The following is a 17,109-nucleotide window of genomic DNA, read 5'->3' as shown; positions in this document are numbered from 1 at the left end:
CTGAACATTCCTATTTCTAAGATTTAGAGGCCCCCTGGAGGGCAAAGCAGTAGCCATAATTCAATGGTATATTAAAGCATCACAAAGTCATAGTTACACAAACCCAGGTTTGGCAAAAAAACACTTGGTTTGGTCCAACTTACATAATGGCAACCTTGGTAGGTGCTTTCTAAAGCTTAGGAGACCTGGCCCATATAGAAACTGAATAAAGTTTGCCTGTTAAGAAATTGCAATGAGACTTCCTGTAGTGGCTTTTTGTTCCTGAGGAAGGACCAGAAGTCCGAAACACTGAACAATACCTAGGAAAAGTGTTGATATCTATTCCAGACTTCATTGTTTCCCTTGGAGAAATTTCTATTCTGGACTTTGTTCTTTCCCTTTGGGATATTATGGAGTTTTGTATTTTCCTATGATGGATTACATGTATTGAATTACCTTTGTGTTGAAGTCTCTTTTTGTTAACTTTGGTGCGGGTTTGTGCAGTACACAGTTGTTATTTGCTGTTTTTTTGGCCATATTAAGGGAGTTGAGCTTAACCATGGCTTCATGTGATTTCTGCGCTGAACCCATTGTGATTTAAGTCCATGACCACGTCCGTGTTAATAATCCGTGGCCTTCCTCCATAGAAAAATGAAGCGCTACTCTTTAGCACTTGCTAACTTATAATACGAATTCCTCAAACAACGTCTCTCAGAATCCCTTACTCCCAACACAGTTCCCATTTTCAGTGACCCTCAGCGGTAGTAAAGGTGTTGTCTTACACCTCCTGGAATAGATTATTGTACCCACTGTACTTCTAAAGCATGAATAATGGAAACACTGATATAAAATCTTTTAAAATTATTAATATTTTTGAGGGGAGAAAGTCTTCCCAGTAAATTAGTGGTCGTTAAATCATTTGCAAATTTATAATCTTTAGTGGAAAAGAAATCTCTGTCACCCCCCAAGGAGTGGATTTTTGATATATAAAAGTGCCACAAACATTGAAAGCCTTTTGTTTAAAATCCACATGAAAAGCTTGGAATGCAGAAAATTCATTCGTATGCAACACAATGACATTTGTACAACCATTCCACATCCAAGAACTTTGGTCTGTCTACTTTCCGTTTGCAGCACTGAACATTCGTTCCTAAAAGGAGAAAAAAAGATAACTTAATAGCCAGACTTTAACCAAACGCATCTAAAAACCAATAGGCCATAATCTAATCCAGTACATCACTTACTGAAATACTTGCAGAAACACTAAGGGTAATTGACATTATTTCTATTTCAAATGGGCAAGCATATATAGCAAGCCGTGTCAAATCCGGGGAAGAAAGTTCAACACTGCCACCTTTCAAATCCTAATATTCAAGGGCAGCTTTTAAGGACTTGAGTGATAAAGTCTCAAACCAGAAAAAACCTATTAAGCCCAGAGTTGCCATTTAACAGACCTACCAGACAGATCATTCAATGTTCCCTCTAAGCTGTGGAGTCTTGTGAGCAAGCTGTGGAGTCTTGTGAGCAAAAATTCTACTTTGTGAGTGACTGGCATTACAGTTGTGAGCGAGCGATTTGGCTGCTGCATAAATTCGTTTGCTCTGGAGCCCTCCTTCCTGAGCCAAGGCAAAAATGTGTGAGCTGGAGGCTAAAAAACTGTGAGCGAGCTCACACTAACTCAGCTTAGAGGGAACACTGATCATGATGTAAAGTACATGTATACTCAAGAAAAACAACCAGTTTCTGTAGTTATTTCGACTTTAATAAAGTTTAGTTGTTCATAGCTTTTAAGGTCTAGGTGGAAAAAACGTGGGTGTGAGATAGCACTGGTACACAAAGGTCGATATTGTCACCTCTGACGGGCAGCAGCTCACCAGGGGTCATTCACATCACCTACCACCTGACCCTTCTAAGAGCAGATGCTGAGGACTGAGCCCGGGACCTTCTGCATGTTAAGAAGATGCTCTACAGAAAATGTTCATTCAAAAAAGAAAGAAGAGATGCTCTACCACGGAGCCCTGGCCCTACACCCAATGCCAACAACGCTCTCAAAAACCTGAGAACTAGCCTTGTACCTAGATTAAAAACCTCTTGATTTTACCTTTATCATCCGTTCCAATTTAACGGCATCGGCGGCAAACTTTCTGATCCCATCAGACAGTTTCTCCACAGCCATTTGGTCTTCATTGTGAAGCCAGCGGAATGCTTTCTCGTCTAGATGGATCTTCTCCAAGTCAGACGCCTGGGCTGCATCGAGAGAGACATCAAATTATGGAATCTTCAGAAACATTACAAGCAAAGCTGTTTAAACAGCTCAGTGAATGCCCATCTCAAGACTGGTGGAGGTGGACAGTGCCGTCAAGTCACAGCTGACTTATAGTGACCCCTGTAGGGTTTTCACGATGAGACACGTTCAGATGTGAAGAAGAACAGATTGGATTCCTACCCCATGGCCCTTCACTCCCCAAGGGAGTCTCAGAGTGGCTTACAAACTCCTTGCCCTTCCCCTCCCCACAACAGGCACCCTGTGAGGTAGGCGGGGCTGAGAGAGCTCTTGACAGAAACTGCTCTTTTTCAAAGACAGCTCTTATCAGAACTATGGCTTGCCCAAGGACATCCAGCCAAGTACAAGTGGAGGAGAAGAAGAGGAGATTGGATTTATCCCCCGCCCTTCACTACCCAAGGGAGTCTCAGAGTGGCTTACAAACTCCTTGCCCTTCCCCTCCCCACAACAGGCACCCTGTGAGGTAGGCGGGGCTGAGAGAGCTCTTGACAGAAACTGCTCTTTTTCAAAGACAGCTCTTATCAGAACTATGGCTTGCCCAAGGACATCCAGCCAAGTACAAGTGGAGGAGAAGAAGAGGAGATTGGATTTATCCCCCGCCCTTCACTACCCAAGGGAGTCTCAGAGTGGCTTACAAACTCCTTGCCCTTCCCCTCCCCACAACAGGCACCCTGTGAGGTAGGCGGGGCTGAGAGAGCTCTTGACAGAAACTGCTCTTTTTCAAAGACAGCTCTTGTCAGAACTACGGCTTGCCCAAGGTCATCCCGCAGCTGCAAGTGGAGGAGGGGGGAATCAAGCCCGGTTCTCCCAGATTAGAGTCCGCGCACTTAACCACGACACCGAACTGGTTTGCCACTGCCTGCCCCCGCCTCCCGACTGCTGGTATTCCTTGGAGGTCTCCCATCCAAATACTAGCCAGGGCCATCCCCGCTTAGCTTCTGGAATCTGGTGAGATGGGGCTAGGCTGGAATTGCCCCCTCCAAAATCCAAAGGGCTGACGTCATTTCTGCAGCTCAAGATGGGCAGCGGTGTTAGTCTGCCTGCAGCAGTAGAAAAGACCAAGAGTCCAGCAGCACCTTAAAGACTAACGGAATTTGTGGCAGGGAAGGAGCTTTCATGAGTCACGGCTCACTTCTTCATGCATTTAAGTATTTATGCCCCACTTTTCTCCTTAAAGTGGCTTGCAACGTCATTTACACCCTGTGGCATTTTATCCTCACAACTACCACCCTGTGAGGTGAGGTAAGGGTGAGAGAAAGTGACTGGCCCGAAGTCAGCTGTCCAGCAGGTCATACATAGCAGGTATTTATTCTCAACTGCCAACCTAGCAGTTCGAAAGCAAGAAATGGCAAGTAGATAAATAGGTTCATGGGGTCGTGAAGAGCCAGACTCGACTGTGCGGCTGAACAACAACAAGAAGAAGAAGACTGTAACACCACACGATGCATCAGTGGAGAAGAAAGCTTACCTTCTTTAACAGTGAGCACTGGAGTTAGCTTGCTGGTATCTTTACTGAGCTCTCCCAGAAGCTTGGGGGAAATGGTGAGATAGTCACAGCCGGTCAGCGCTTTGATTTCCCCAGTGTTTCGAAACGAAGCTCCCATCACAATGGTTTTGTAGCCAAATTTTTTGTAGTAGTTGTAGATTTTAGTGACACTTTTCACTCCTGTGAAAACAGTGAATGTGAAACGCAACGTTGTCGCGCCACTTTTCAAGAAACTGACTCCCCAAAGACACAGAGGCGGATGAACTGGAGGAATTACCTGGGTCCTCAGATGGCTCATAAGCTTTTTTGTCTGTATTTGCAACGTGCCAATCCAGGATACGCCCAACAAAAGGGGAAATGAGTGTAACACCTGCCTCTGCACAGGCAACGGCTTGAGCAAAGGAAAATAGTAATGTCAGGTTGCAATGGATCCCATATTGTTCTTCGAGAACCCTGTGAAGTGAGTTACCGATGCAGAATTACTTTCCGTACCACCAGCACTCATGCTAATAAAACAACTACAGAATTTTTGTATAAAATTATCTTCTAAATCATATCACTAAGTTCTGAAAAATAATAGTTAGGAAGCTTTATCTAGTATTTGTCCCACTTAAAGACTGAAAATGACGCTGACTACATCAGAAAACGTTACAGGGGTTCCCAATCAAGACAGGTAGCAGAGGTATGTGATATCAAATAGCTATTTTACATCAATACACCGGGTATAAACTTACTTGGCAGCCTGGATACCCTCCCATGTTGAAGATAGTTTGATGAGGATGCGGTCTTTACCAATTCCCACGTCCTTATAAAGATCTATGAAGTGTCTAGCCTTCTTAACCATGCCTTCCTTGTCAAATGACAACCTTTGGAATAAAGGGATTTTTTTAAATTAAAAAAAAAAAGGTTACAAGCATTCATCATGGTGCCTTAAATATAGATCACTCGTTTTACTGTTGTCCGCCCCTCAAAAAAGGAGATGAGATCATGCTCATCTGCAGAGGAATACTGGTCTCGGTGACAAGCACCAACCCTATAGTAAGAACGTTAACAGGCATCACTGCGATTTAGCATCTTCTGAGATTTGCTCTATTCAGTTACACACTTCAGCCAAACGCCACTTAGGTCAGCAACCCAGGGAATCAGAAGACTGCTTCTTTACCTTTTATCAACACAGATGTGCTCATTTCCCCAATGCATCACACATGAAGATTATATACACAGCCTGTTCTATATGTATAGGGAATGCACTGCCCAACATATGTACTCATGAAAAGTTCTTGTACCCTTACTCCCAGTTCTATACAGTCTTTATCTAGGTAACTGCAATTGAAAAATGAAGTCAGAAAAGACACACCTTGCATCTACCTCTGTGGACACACGGCCAGGTATTCTTTTCAATATTTCTGCGCCAAACAATATAAAAAGCTTGTCGCAAGCCTTTGTAACTTGATCATCTTCTGACCTGGAAATATGAGAGAAAATAAAAATCTAGAAAGGGACGGAGTAAAGAAGAGGACCATGTGGTAGTTATGTAGGACAAGTCTGCGGCAACTAGCTTCAGTACTTTATACTATGGACTGCTCTTGGTCTTCATCTTCATAGCCAAATGCCTTCCCTTGAAGATACTGAAGGCTGGAACCATGACAGTAAACTACAGCACAGCAGGGATTGAAGGAAACAAAGGCCAGTAATATAACCAAAACTTTGCAACGAACAGTTTAAGCTTTAACAGGGCTTACTCACCCACCAAGTCCTTTTCCATATGCAATAGCATCTTCCACTAACTGCTGGTAAGATGGCATCTGGGCAGCAGCCAGTATCAGGGAAGGATTGGTAGTGGCATCCAAAGGCTGATATTCCTCAATGGCTATGGAAATGAAAAGCAGCCATCACGATTTATCCATTTAATCTAGGAACTCCTGTGTCTGTACAAACCCAGTGTCAACCCAGTGTGCCACAGCAGTGAAAAGGGCAAACTCTACGCTGGGGATTATTAAGAAAGGGATGAAAAATAAAGCAGACACATTACAATGCCCCTGCATAGATTTATGGTATGACCTCATTTAGAATATGGTGTGCAGTTCTGTATCTCAAAAGACACAGCACCCCCTGGAGGCTTTTGGCTGTAAAGACCTACCTGATGGCAGGCCTGCTCATGCGCAGTCCCCATGTGTGCCTGCACAGAAGATCGATGATGAACAGTAGCTACAGAAGTTTTATTATATATTATGCTGGGCAAACCAGGAACGAAGGCAGGCATACCTGGGAGAAGTATAATGTGAGATACAATCCTGACAGTTGAGAGAAAGGGGGAGGGGGGAGAGGGCTAAAGCTGCTGGTGAGAAAAGCTTCAAGTGAAAAAACCTCAAAGGAATTGTGGAGGGGGAAATACTCAGCATAATACTAGGAGCATCATAATATGCTTATTATGTACTACAAGTATTTCCTCAATGTATACGCCAGTTTGGTGTAGTAGTTAAGTGTGCGGACTCTAATCTGGGAGAACCGGGTTTGATTCCCCACTCCTCCACTTGCACCTGCTGATGTGACCTTGGGTCAGTCACAAGCTCTGGCACAGCTGTCCTTGAAAAAGAGCAGTTTGTGTCAGAGTTCTCTCAGCCCCACCCACCTCACAGGGTGTCTGTTGTGGGGAGGGGAAGGGAAAGGAGTTTGTAAGCCGCTCTGAGACTCCAAGTGAAGGGCGGGGTATAAATCCAATCTCCTCCTCCTCCTCCTAACCAGTGGATCAGGACCCAAAAGTGGGTTGTGAAGCCTCTTGAAAGGGGGGTCACAGGCCAGCCCTCCCTAATAGAAACTCTTGCCCTTTACATCCTTCTCATTCTTTTCTCCTCGCCAACTTCTCCCCCTCCCTCTTTGTGACAATAATAAAGATGTGAAAGCCTGGAAAAAAACAGAAAAATTTGGGAGGAAAGTGTTTTCCCCCCATTTTCCCCCTGAAGCCTTTTTTGTTTTTTCCCGTAAAATTATGGAACATTTTATTTTAACATGATGAATAAAATATTTTAAGACAAGGTGTTCAAATATTTTCCAAATAATTTCAGATTGATCTAATTTCTGTGCACTGAGGACAAGCAAGCTGTAGGTTACAAACTGAACTCTCCAATGCAAGATGCATTTCTTCCTTTAGGAGGTGCTATTGTCAGAAGAAAATAAAAAGGTTTCAGTTTTGTTTTTGCATGTGGGTGGGTATTCTGTTTGTAATAATTGTTTGGATACACTGTATTTTTAATATGCTAGTTGTGATAATTTCATGCCAAGTAAAAATGTCCATAGTCATATTTTATGTTCCTAAAGTAACAGAATGACTTTCAATCTGGAAAAGAAAAAAGAAGTGCTAATGTAGCATTTTTTTTCAATTTTCCCGAAAATTTCAATTTAAAAAAAAAACAACGGGTTTTTTCCCCCGAGCTTCAAAATTTCCAGAAATTTTACATCTCTAGACAATAATGGGGGAGGGGGGGAGAGAACAGTTCAGCAACTAGTAATTTCGTGGTAGTGGTTGAAAGAAGGGGGGGTGGGAAAAGTTGGAGAGTAGATGGGAGCCGTCCAGCATGCTACAAAAAAAGAGAAATAGGCATGTGCATGCACAGGCTCTGTCTTGGTGTGGCTCCTTCAGCTGCCCAACTTCTTGCCCCGCCCCCTGCGGTGCCTCATTGCCCTCTGCCTGCTGTGAGATGTACTGTGCTGAGCGCCCCTTGCCACCCAGCTCCACCACCATCTGCCATCTTCACATATCTCCTCAACCCAGTGCCCTCTGAGCACATGTCCTTGAACTCCCGCTCTGGTCCAGCTGGTAAAGGGAGGAGGAGAGGAATTCCCACTTGCTTGGGGTTCCTAGCGAGGGCAGCTGCACCCTTTGCTGGATGCTTGCAGGTGTCTCCAAAAACACCTGGCGGGGCACTACAGAAGATGGAATGCTAGAACTGATGACGGTCAAGGTCACAGTTTGCCCGTGGCACCAAAAAACCTTGGAAACTACTGCTATAAAGGAGGAAGGGAGAGGTCCTTTAAACAGGTGTGACCTGTTTAAAACGTAACGCACCCTCTTAGATTAAGTATCAAAAGTAGTTACTCATAGCAAGTTGAGTAAATAGAACCCTACCCATTATTCATGCCTCTTTGTCTAATATTGCGAACCCTACCCATTATTCATGCCTCTTTGTAACTGTCTAATATTGTTTTAAACAACAGCTATGCAGGAAATCACTGGGCTTATATAGAGTAATCCCAATGTGGATTTCTAAAAAGCTAGACAATTTTCAAAACTGTATAGGCCCTAATGCTTACTTCCTTTACAGAAACCTGTGTGATGTGATCCTAACAGTGTACTGTTTTTAAAATATAATAATTGTCTTGTTGGATCAGACTAAAATCCACTTAGCCTACCATTGTGTCTCCTGCAATGGCCATGCAGAAGCCTCCAGAAGTATACAAGCAGGGTATGGCGATGAGAGTTAACCTTTGCTTGTCTCCAGTATCTTAGGTATAACTGCCCCCTGAATACGGAGCTGTCATGTTTTGGCTATTATGGCTAAAAGGAATACAGAAAATCTTCCTTTTAAAAGTCATTATAGGATCACAGCAGACATTTTCTTTGCCACAAGTCTCGTTGGCTTTCTACATGTTTAAAATGGAAGGTAGTGTGGGAACTGCAGCTCTGTCCAGCCAGCAAAATATCCTTTCTCCTAGCTAAAGTATGTTACACCAGGTACTAAAGTGGACAACAAGCTAGTGAAGCTTTGCAAGAATACCAGTTCCTAGTAGGTACTAGGAAGCCCACCAGAAATTGGTCAATGGTCCACCAGTGGATTGCAGTTTACCATCTGCCCAACCATATCAAGAGAACGGTATACAAAGGAACTACCCATAGATTCCATGAATACCCAAGTTCAAGATTTTACTGTCATACTTTCTAACATTATGGATCAGCTACCGAACCATGCAAATTTCAAGTACAGAGAATCATGGATGATACTCTCACGTTCTGCAATAAAACTCCCAGGCTATGTAAGCCACAACTGACTGGGGACCAGGTTAACAGTTTGATATACGGTATATATTTAACTCAGAACAGAAGCAGGCAACCTATGGTCGGAGGAACTTTAGAGATCAGTGAACTTTAGCCTAGGCAGCTACACAAAGTTTAAAAACGATGGCGAAGATTAAGGTGGACAACAAGCTAGTGAAGCTTTGCAAGAATACCAGCATCTAGTACTAGGTACTCGGAAGCCCACCAGAAATTGGTCAATGATCCACCAGTGGATTGCAGCTTACCATCTGCCCAACCATATCATGGGAACGGTATACAAAGGAACCACCCATAGATTCCATGAATACCCAAGTTCAAGATTTTACTGTCATACTTTCTAACATTATGGATCAGCTACCGAACCATGCAAATTTCAAGTACAGAGAATCATGGATGATACTCTCACGTTCTGCAATAAAACTCCCAGGCTATGTAAGCCACGACTGACTGGGGACCAGGTTAACAGTTTGCTATATATATTTAACTCAGAACAGAAGCAGGCAACCTATGGTCGGAGGAACTTTAGAGATCAGTGAACTTTAGCCTAGGTGGCTACACAAAGTTTAAAAACGATGGCAGTGTTACAAACAATGGCTAAGATTAAGGGGGGAAATTCTATGTATCCTAAATAAACATTCACATTTCATGATGGAAGGGCTACTTCATGATCATTAAGTTGCAGTCCCCCACAGTTGTCTAAACATTTCCTTTGGAGAGCAGCTACCTCTGTAAAGCTTGTTTCTACAATTAAATAGCCATGGGCACTATGTGTGTCCTTGTAGGTGCACTACATGACAGCTATCGGAGTCTTGGCAAGGGGCCTCCACCATTCAGATTTTAGTACCATGATGATGAGTTAATGCTTGGTCAGAAACCTATCAGCTCCTATACAGCAATTGACACTTTAGCCATGTAAGAGTCATAATGGACAGCACTTGCTCCTCCGTCATAGGTAAAGGTAAAGGTTTCCCTTGCTCAAAAGCCAGTCGAATCCAACTCTAAGGTTGCGGTGCTCATCTCCGTTTCCAAGCTGAAGAGCCAGCGCTGTCCGAAGACGTTTCCGTGGTCATGTGGCTGGCATGACTAGACGCCGAAGCGCATGGAACGCTGTTACCTTCCCACTGAACCGGTACCTATTTATCTACTTGCAATTTCTTGCCTTCCAACGGCTAGGTTGGCAGGAGCTGGAACCAGAGACGGGAGCTCACTCTGTCTTGCGGCACTGGTTCTGGAACTGCTGAAATACCGACCTCCCAGCCTACAGTTCAGTGTCTCAACCACTGAGCCATAGCCCATCACAAAAAGCAGAAACTATTCATAAGACAAAACAATGTCTTACTCCCCCCCCCTCCCAGCAGCCCAGTTCAGGGTGGTGTGGTGGTTAGAATGTCACAACAGAATCTGGAAAACCCAGGTTCAAATTCCTGTTCAACTATGGAAGCTTGCTGGGTGACCTTGGGCCAATCACACACTCACAAAAACCTTGTGAGGTAGATTAGGCTGAGATGATAAAATGGAGAAGAGAAGAATGACTGAGGTAAGCCACTTTACGCCTTTATTCCCCACACACACCTTGTGCGATGGATAGCTTCTCTGTGAATGCCTCCTCTACTACAGTCAATACACAACTTCTGCAACAAATATACTGTGGGATGCATTTTGCAAGGCTATCTCGAGCAAAATATGATTGAAATGTGTCCTGTGAGAATGCAGACTCCCAACAAATATGAAACAATTTTGAAAACAACAAGTTGCAAACTAGAAAGATGTACCTCATATGTTAAAGCTGCAGGTGGGAGTAAAATTAAATGGCTTGTACTGGTAACTGTCTCCAAACTAATTTGAGGACATGCACATTTCTCCTCTAAGTAGCACAACTGCCATGATGGAAATTGAGTATGTCTACCAGCATATAACAATGTTCACAGATATTATGCTGTAACACCTGGGTAAATACACAAGTCAGGAGCAGCTATCAAAGTACAACACTGATTTCAGATAACTAATAAAGAAGTTACCCTCACCATACTGCTTTGTCCGTCATGGAAGTTATTTGATGAGGGTAAGTGCAAGTTTATCTTAAGACTGTAAAAGTTGCAGCAACTATCAAAGCACAACACTGATTTCAGATAACTAATAAACAAGTTACCCTCACCATACTGCTTTGTCTGTCCTGGAAGTTATTTGATGAGGGTAACTGCAAGTTTATCTTAAGACTGTAAAAGTTTAGTCAAGTCTCTGCTCTAGTTAAGTTTCAGGAATTCTAGTTCTCCATCATAAGTGATCTTTTTTCAAGGCTCTTCAGATTACAAACGATTTTGTTTTGGTAATCCAACCACTAATAATAAAAGTAAGGTAATCTATCCTGTCCTACAAGTCTTAGTCACACCATGCAAAGAACTTTGACCTGTCCCAATTTGCTAACTCATGGCACATCAGTAGGATGCAATCATTTGTTAGGCAACAGAAGGATTTCACTGTCTTTCATAAGACCATTTACAAAACACTGCCTGTTTAACAGAGTTCCTCTTCCATGCTAAATTTCATTTTTATCATGTGCATGCACAGCCCTAATTAAATAACATTCAGAAAACATTAAAAAAAATTGCACTTTGCTAACCCAAATTCTAGGACAAGAGCTGATTAATTCTACAACCCGTATAAACTATGCAAGGTTCGTATATATTTGTTTATGTTGTCAAATGTATACTGTCACAGGGAGTCAAAGTCCCAAGCATAGACCCTAGAAATTGTGTTCAGTTTCCTTCAAGCCTCCAATATTTCACTATTCAGCTACGGAGAGTTAGACACACAAATGAAAGCTGAAATTTATCAGGAACTCTTCATATAGTGAGAGCCAGTTTGAGCCTCCAATATTTCACTAGGTAAAGCCCATACACTTTCAACTACGGAGAGTCAGACACACAAATGAAAGCTGAACTCTTCATATAGTGAGAGCCAGTTTGGTGTAGTGGTTAAGTGCGCAGACTCTAATCTGGGAGAACTGGGTTTGATTCCCCACTCCTCCATCTGGGAGAACCGGGCTTCATTTCCCATTCCTCCACTTGCACCTGCTGGATGACCTTGGGGCAAGCCATAGTTCTGTCGGAGCTGTTCTTGAAAAAGAGCAGTTTCTGTCAGAGCTCTCTCAGCCCCACCCACCTCACAGGGTGTCTGTTGTAGGGAGGGGAAGGGAAAGGAGTTTGTAAGCCACTCTAAGACACCTTTGAGTAGTGAAGGGCAGGGTATAAATCCAATCTCTTCTTCTTCTTCTAATTGCTGCCCTTATGTGTGCCCTGAGGTGGAATTACAGACAACTCTGCCTTTAATTATAGGAACAAACATATTCTAATTAACTTTATTTAAATTTCATTATCAAAGCAAAACATTGCTCAAATGATAATTGCTGTTTATAGATAGACACCTTCACTAGAACCACCAAGAACTGAGCTGACATCTTGAGAATGTCGTAATGATTATAGTGGCTTAACAGTAACTTCACTTCATTGCGGTGAGGCTGGAAATGTGTACTAAAACTGGAAGGGAGCTAAAAACATTACCCATATTATGCAAAACAATTATGTCACAATATATCATAAATAGGGTTTTCTACCTACCTATCAAGATGTGGCAAGGTGGCAAAGTTTTGAAAGCCTGTTGCTATTTAGTTGAATATTAGTTGCCCTTGTACTTTGGAACAGACAAAGTGTTTGAAAATAACACATTCTGTGATCATCTTAACACAATGTTTTCTAAACTAAGAACACTACAAAAACGTATTGCTCACGAAATTACTAACCCAATACTTTCGCCAGTACTGAGGAGAACTGAAGTAAAATCCTCTAAGGGCCAACAGTTGTCCCCCATTTACTAGTGCTATTGGTTAGTTGCCTAACCTAACTCAAGCTTTAACCCTCGAAGGTCTACAGGAACTCATGTGTGTAATGTTCCCTCCAATCTATGGAGTCTTGTGAGCAAAAATTCTACTTCATGAGTTACTGGCACTAAAGTTCTGAGCGAGTGATTTGGCTACTACATAAATTAGTTTGCTCTGGAGCCATCCTCCCTGAGCTAAGACAAAAATGTGTGAGCCGGAGGCCAAAAATAACGTGAACTAGCTCACACTAACTCAGCTTAGAGGGAACACTGGTTAGGAGCTGCAAGATAGAAAATTATCAAATAAACAAGCAGCCTTGCTCAGCATACCTTTGGGCTGCTATTCAGAAACAGTGATGGTCAACAATGTACTTTAAGGTGGACTAATAAAGCAGGATGGTATCAAACAAAAAAAGTTGAACCTTTAAACACCCTGCTGAAGCAACTTAGAGCTGATCACGCATTGAAATAAACTGAACAGAACTGAAGCAACTGTGGTCAAGGAGGGTGAGGCAATAGGAATCCACCACCCAGTCAGGCGGAAGCACGATGGCTTTCCACACACTGCAAGCAATTCCATATTATGCTTATCATTTTAAATTGCCTTGCACTTAGTGGGCACAAAACTGGTCCTGAGCAGCAGCCTCTTATTTGGCAAGCATTTCAGTGGTGTGGGGTTTGTAAAAACAAAATGGAGCTCTCCCTTTCTCCTTCACACATCTCTTTTTTTGACCTAAGTACACAGTGTCGTTGCTTCATAATGTAGAAAAGTTTAAAATTCAATCTGGAACCTTTTCAAACAGTTTTTCATGCAGTAAGCATGAGTGAAGAAAACATGGCAGCCCCAAAAAAGAAGCTAACCAGCCAAAACGCTGTTCTGCAATACAAGAGAATTTTAGAGCAGACCCTAAAAGAAGAGAATCCTTCAATTCATGAAATTCAGCAGAGGTGTGGGGTGGGAAACATGAAATAACCTTTTAAAGTATGGCACTATCCCATGGAATATGTTGCTGAAGAAGATCTAACTATGTATGAATCTTGTGGGAATCAGTGGAAGAAATTCTTTGGTTTGTCTGACATCCTCTACTTCTCCAGAGTTATCTGCATTGGTATCTACCTGATGAAGTCAGGAAACAGATTAACAAAGCCAGAATGGTACCCAGAGAAAACCTGTTACAGGACAGCCCCCCAAAAAACAATAAAAGAACACCCCTGGTGGTCACATACAGCTCTCAACTCAAAACAGTTCAACGCATTGTCAGGGACTTACAACCTCTACTGAAGGGGGGGGGGCAAACTTGATTAATGTAAGAGCCACACAGAATGAACGCCAGATGTTTGAGAGCCACAAGACACGAACACACACGTTTTAATGGGAAAAACATGCAAATCTGCATATTAAATTAAATTAAAGAGACAAAATGCCTTCTCTGAGCCAAGCCGGTCTGCCGGCGTGGTGGGGCTTGGAGAACACGTTTAACTTTAGATGGGGAGGGAGGAGAGAAAGATAGACAGAAAGGTGGGAAGAAGGAAAGTGGAAAGGAAGCAAGCAGATGGGGGGGAGAAAACAACTTTAACTTTAAATATGTCTTCCAAGCCCCCCCCCCCCCCCCCCCCCCCCCCGCCGGGGTGAGACCAATGCCTTCTCCAAGCCAGCCAGCAAAAGGGGGGGCACTTTGAGAACACATTTAAAGTTGCTTTCTTTCTCTGCTTCCGTCTACCTCAAGCCTACCCAGGGAGGGGAACGCTGGCCGGGGAAGGGAAGACTGATCCAAGAGGCATGCCTCCCCTTCGCTTCCCCAGCCCCCCTACCAGGAGCCGCACAATATGTGTGGCTGCATGTGGATCCTGAGCCACCCCGGCTCTATTGGATGAGAACAGTTTTCTTTTATAAGTACTAAGGGGCCAAATCTTTTCTTGCGCGCAGAAAGCCTCCCAATCTCAAACAACTCCTTGCCTGCCATAATGCAACAACTAATTTGAACATACAATAAACCCAGATGCCAGCTTTGCTGCCACAGACACCCAGGCAACACAACCACTGAACCTAACAACACCAACTATACCATCTCAGACTTATTCACATGCTCCTCTTCTATCACTGCATATGCCATTAAATGCCAACAATGCCCTTCGGGTCTCTTCATAGGACAAACAGGTCAGACCCTATGCCAGAGGATAAATGGACACAAATCTGACATCAAGAATCACAAGACTCAGAAACCTGTAGAACACTTCGACCTTCCAGGACATTCAATGGTTGACCTCAAAGTAGCTGTTTTGTTGCAAAAGAACTTCGGGAACAGACTGGAAAAGGAAATGGCTGAATTACAAGTTTTTACAACACTCGGAATAACCCCCTCTCCAGGACTTAACAGGGATATTGGTTTCTTATGCCAAACTCATTCAGTCCTTACATCTGTACTCTCACCAAAAACAGCTATACGTCCTCTTTATTTTAGTGTATCTCTTATTTGGAATAGTAGATTGGAATAATGATTGTAATGTAATGCAAAGAATATTAGAATGTAATATCATTTAGAAGAGAAGAGGAGATTGGATTTATACCCCGCCCTTCACTACCCAAAGGTGTCTCAGAGTGGCTTACAAACCCCTTTTCCCTTCCCCTCCCCCTCACCACAACAGACACCCTGTGAGGTAGGTGGGGCTGAGAGAGCTCTTGACAGAAACGGCTCTTTTTCAAGAACAGCTCTTATCAGAACTATGGCTTGCCCAAGGTCATCCAGCCAGGTGCAGGTGGAGGAGTGGGGAATCAAACCCGGTTCTCCCAGATTAGAGTCCGCGCACTTAACCACTATAGCAAACTATCATTTAGAATGATAGGTTGAGATGTATTTCTTTGGTCTAGTGACAGAGAAGATATAACAGTGCACCTAAAAGAACAGGCCGCTGTTAGTTACCTCCATGCTTGAGAGGAGATAAACATAATGTAACAGGATCTCAGTTCATTACTCTTAGCATCCCACAATTAAGAAGGATACAATTACACATCAGTCTTCAATTCTGACGTATTTATTTGCCTCACTGTGTCGTCCCCCCCCCCCCCAATTCTGACATATTTATTTGCCTCACTGTGTCATCCGCGCCCCCCCCCCCTCAATTGAATCCAAACAAATGCTAACTATATAAACTTCGCTTGTTATTTCTGTTTGGTTCTTACACCTGTTAAAACATCTTAATTATGGTATATGCTAATTTGCTGTTCACCCTCTGCCTATATGTATGGACTGATAACTTCCATTTCAATGTGAGAAAGTGTGTGTGCACACAAAACTCACACCTTGAATAAAACTTTGTTGGTCTTAAAGGTGCAACTGGACTTAGTAATTAATTATATTAGTTTCTATTTTATTAACGTATTAGTATGCTCTTTGGAGCAGTCATTTAATTTAGCTGCATAGGAAATGAAAAGATTCCATGTCCCTCCTCTTCTGCAGCAAGCTTCTAATACACCCAGAGTAGTAACTGCTTTCACTAAGCTAAGTGTAACCCCGCTACCACTGGCCTTATGCATCAAACACAACACAGGCATGGTGGTGGCATTATGGACTTCACTATCCAGGGTAACAAAGCAACAGCATTCTCCGGAGATTAATCACGGTGAGATAAGAAAATTGGGGTTGGGGTGGGGTGGAGATTACAGCTGCATTAAATTTCGGTGCAAAACCAGATTAACAGAAATTCAGTAACTAAATTCTAGACTGTCTAGTGCATCTGAACATGCGAGCTGCAGTCCAGGGTCCTTTCCGCACTTGGAGCTGATCCCTGGCTTTGTCAGAGTTCAACTTGCGATGCAATAGCTTGCATTTATCCCTGGTTACAACAGCATCCATTTATCCCGGGACAAGTGTGGGGTGAAGCCAAGGTGACTTCAGTGTAATGTGGAGACAAAAAATACCCTGAGGTCGGATCTGCATGTGTCTTACCCTCATTTTCACACCTCCACAGTGCTAGCATACTTTTGCACGTCCGCATATGTTTATCACCTTCTCGTGGGGGCTCCACTGTCATTGTACCTCCCCAATGCTTTAAAAGAATCTTCTCCAAACAACGTTCAAACAAGCAGAGAGAAAGACAGCGGCAGGAAACTGATTTAAAAATGTAAATGCAGATTCGACCTGAGATAATTACAGGGGGGAACTCGCGTGTAGTATAGAATGTAAGTTCAGGGACAGGGTTGAACCAGGATTTAAGGTCTAGTGCGGAACACTGTATACCGGAATAAAATTTTGTTAGCCTTTAAAATGCCACGAAACTGTTCTTGATTGGGAAGCAAGCCCCACTGAAGACACTGGGGTTTACTGCCGAGTAAACACCCCAGGAGGACTGAGCTCTGATGAAACACTTCCTCTTCCACAGTGGCAGGTCTGGGAGAACCTAAAGCAAGCCTAAGGGGGGGGGGGGGGGGGG

At 43.2% G+C, this 17,109-nt stretch overlaps 1 protein-coding gene across 1 annotated transcript in view; it reads right to left on the bottom strand.

Moving 5' to 3' along the window:
• Positions 1-447: 447 nt before the first annotated feature.
• Positions 448-17,109, bottom strand: part of TALDO1 (transaldolase 1) — an 18,612-nt gene continuing 1,950 nt past the window's right edge. Inside the window, exons 2-8 of the mRNA XM_015416558.1 lie at positions 5,496-5,619; positions 5,107-5,214; positions 4,484-4,615; positions 4,027-4,202; positions 3,732-3,929; positions 2,081-2,226; positions 448-1,129 (exon numbers count right to left, since the gene is read on the bottom strand). Coding sequence (XP_015272044.1) covers positions 1,097-1,129; positions 2,081-2,226; positions 3,732-3,929; positions 4,027-4,202; positions 4,484-4,615; positions 5,107-5,214; positions 5,496-5,619 — 917 coding nt within the window. The 3' untranslated portion in view covers positions 448-1,096. The remainder of the gene's footprint in view (positions 1,130-2,080; positions 2,227-3,731; positions 3,930-4,026; positions 4,203-4,483; positions 4,616-5,106; positions 5,215-5,495; positions 5,620-17,109) is intronic.

The sequence above is a fragment of the Gekko japonicus genome, unplaced genomic scaffold (assembly GCF_001447785.1).
Source record: "Gekko japonicus isolate JY-2015 unplaced genomic scaffold, Gekko_japonicus_V1.1 scaffold3199, whole genome shotgun sequence".
In the NCBI taxonomy this organism is placed as follows: domain Eukaryota; kingdom Metazoa; phylum Chordata; class Lepidosauria; order Squamata; family Gekkonidae; genus Gekko; species Gekko japonicus.
Note: the sequence above shows the minus strand (reverse complement) of the source record. Positions and strands in the feature narration are given on the sequence as shown.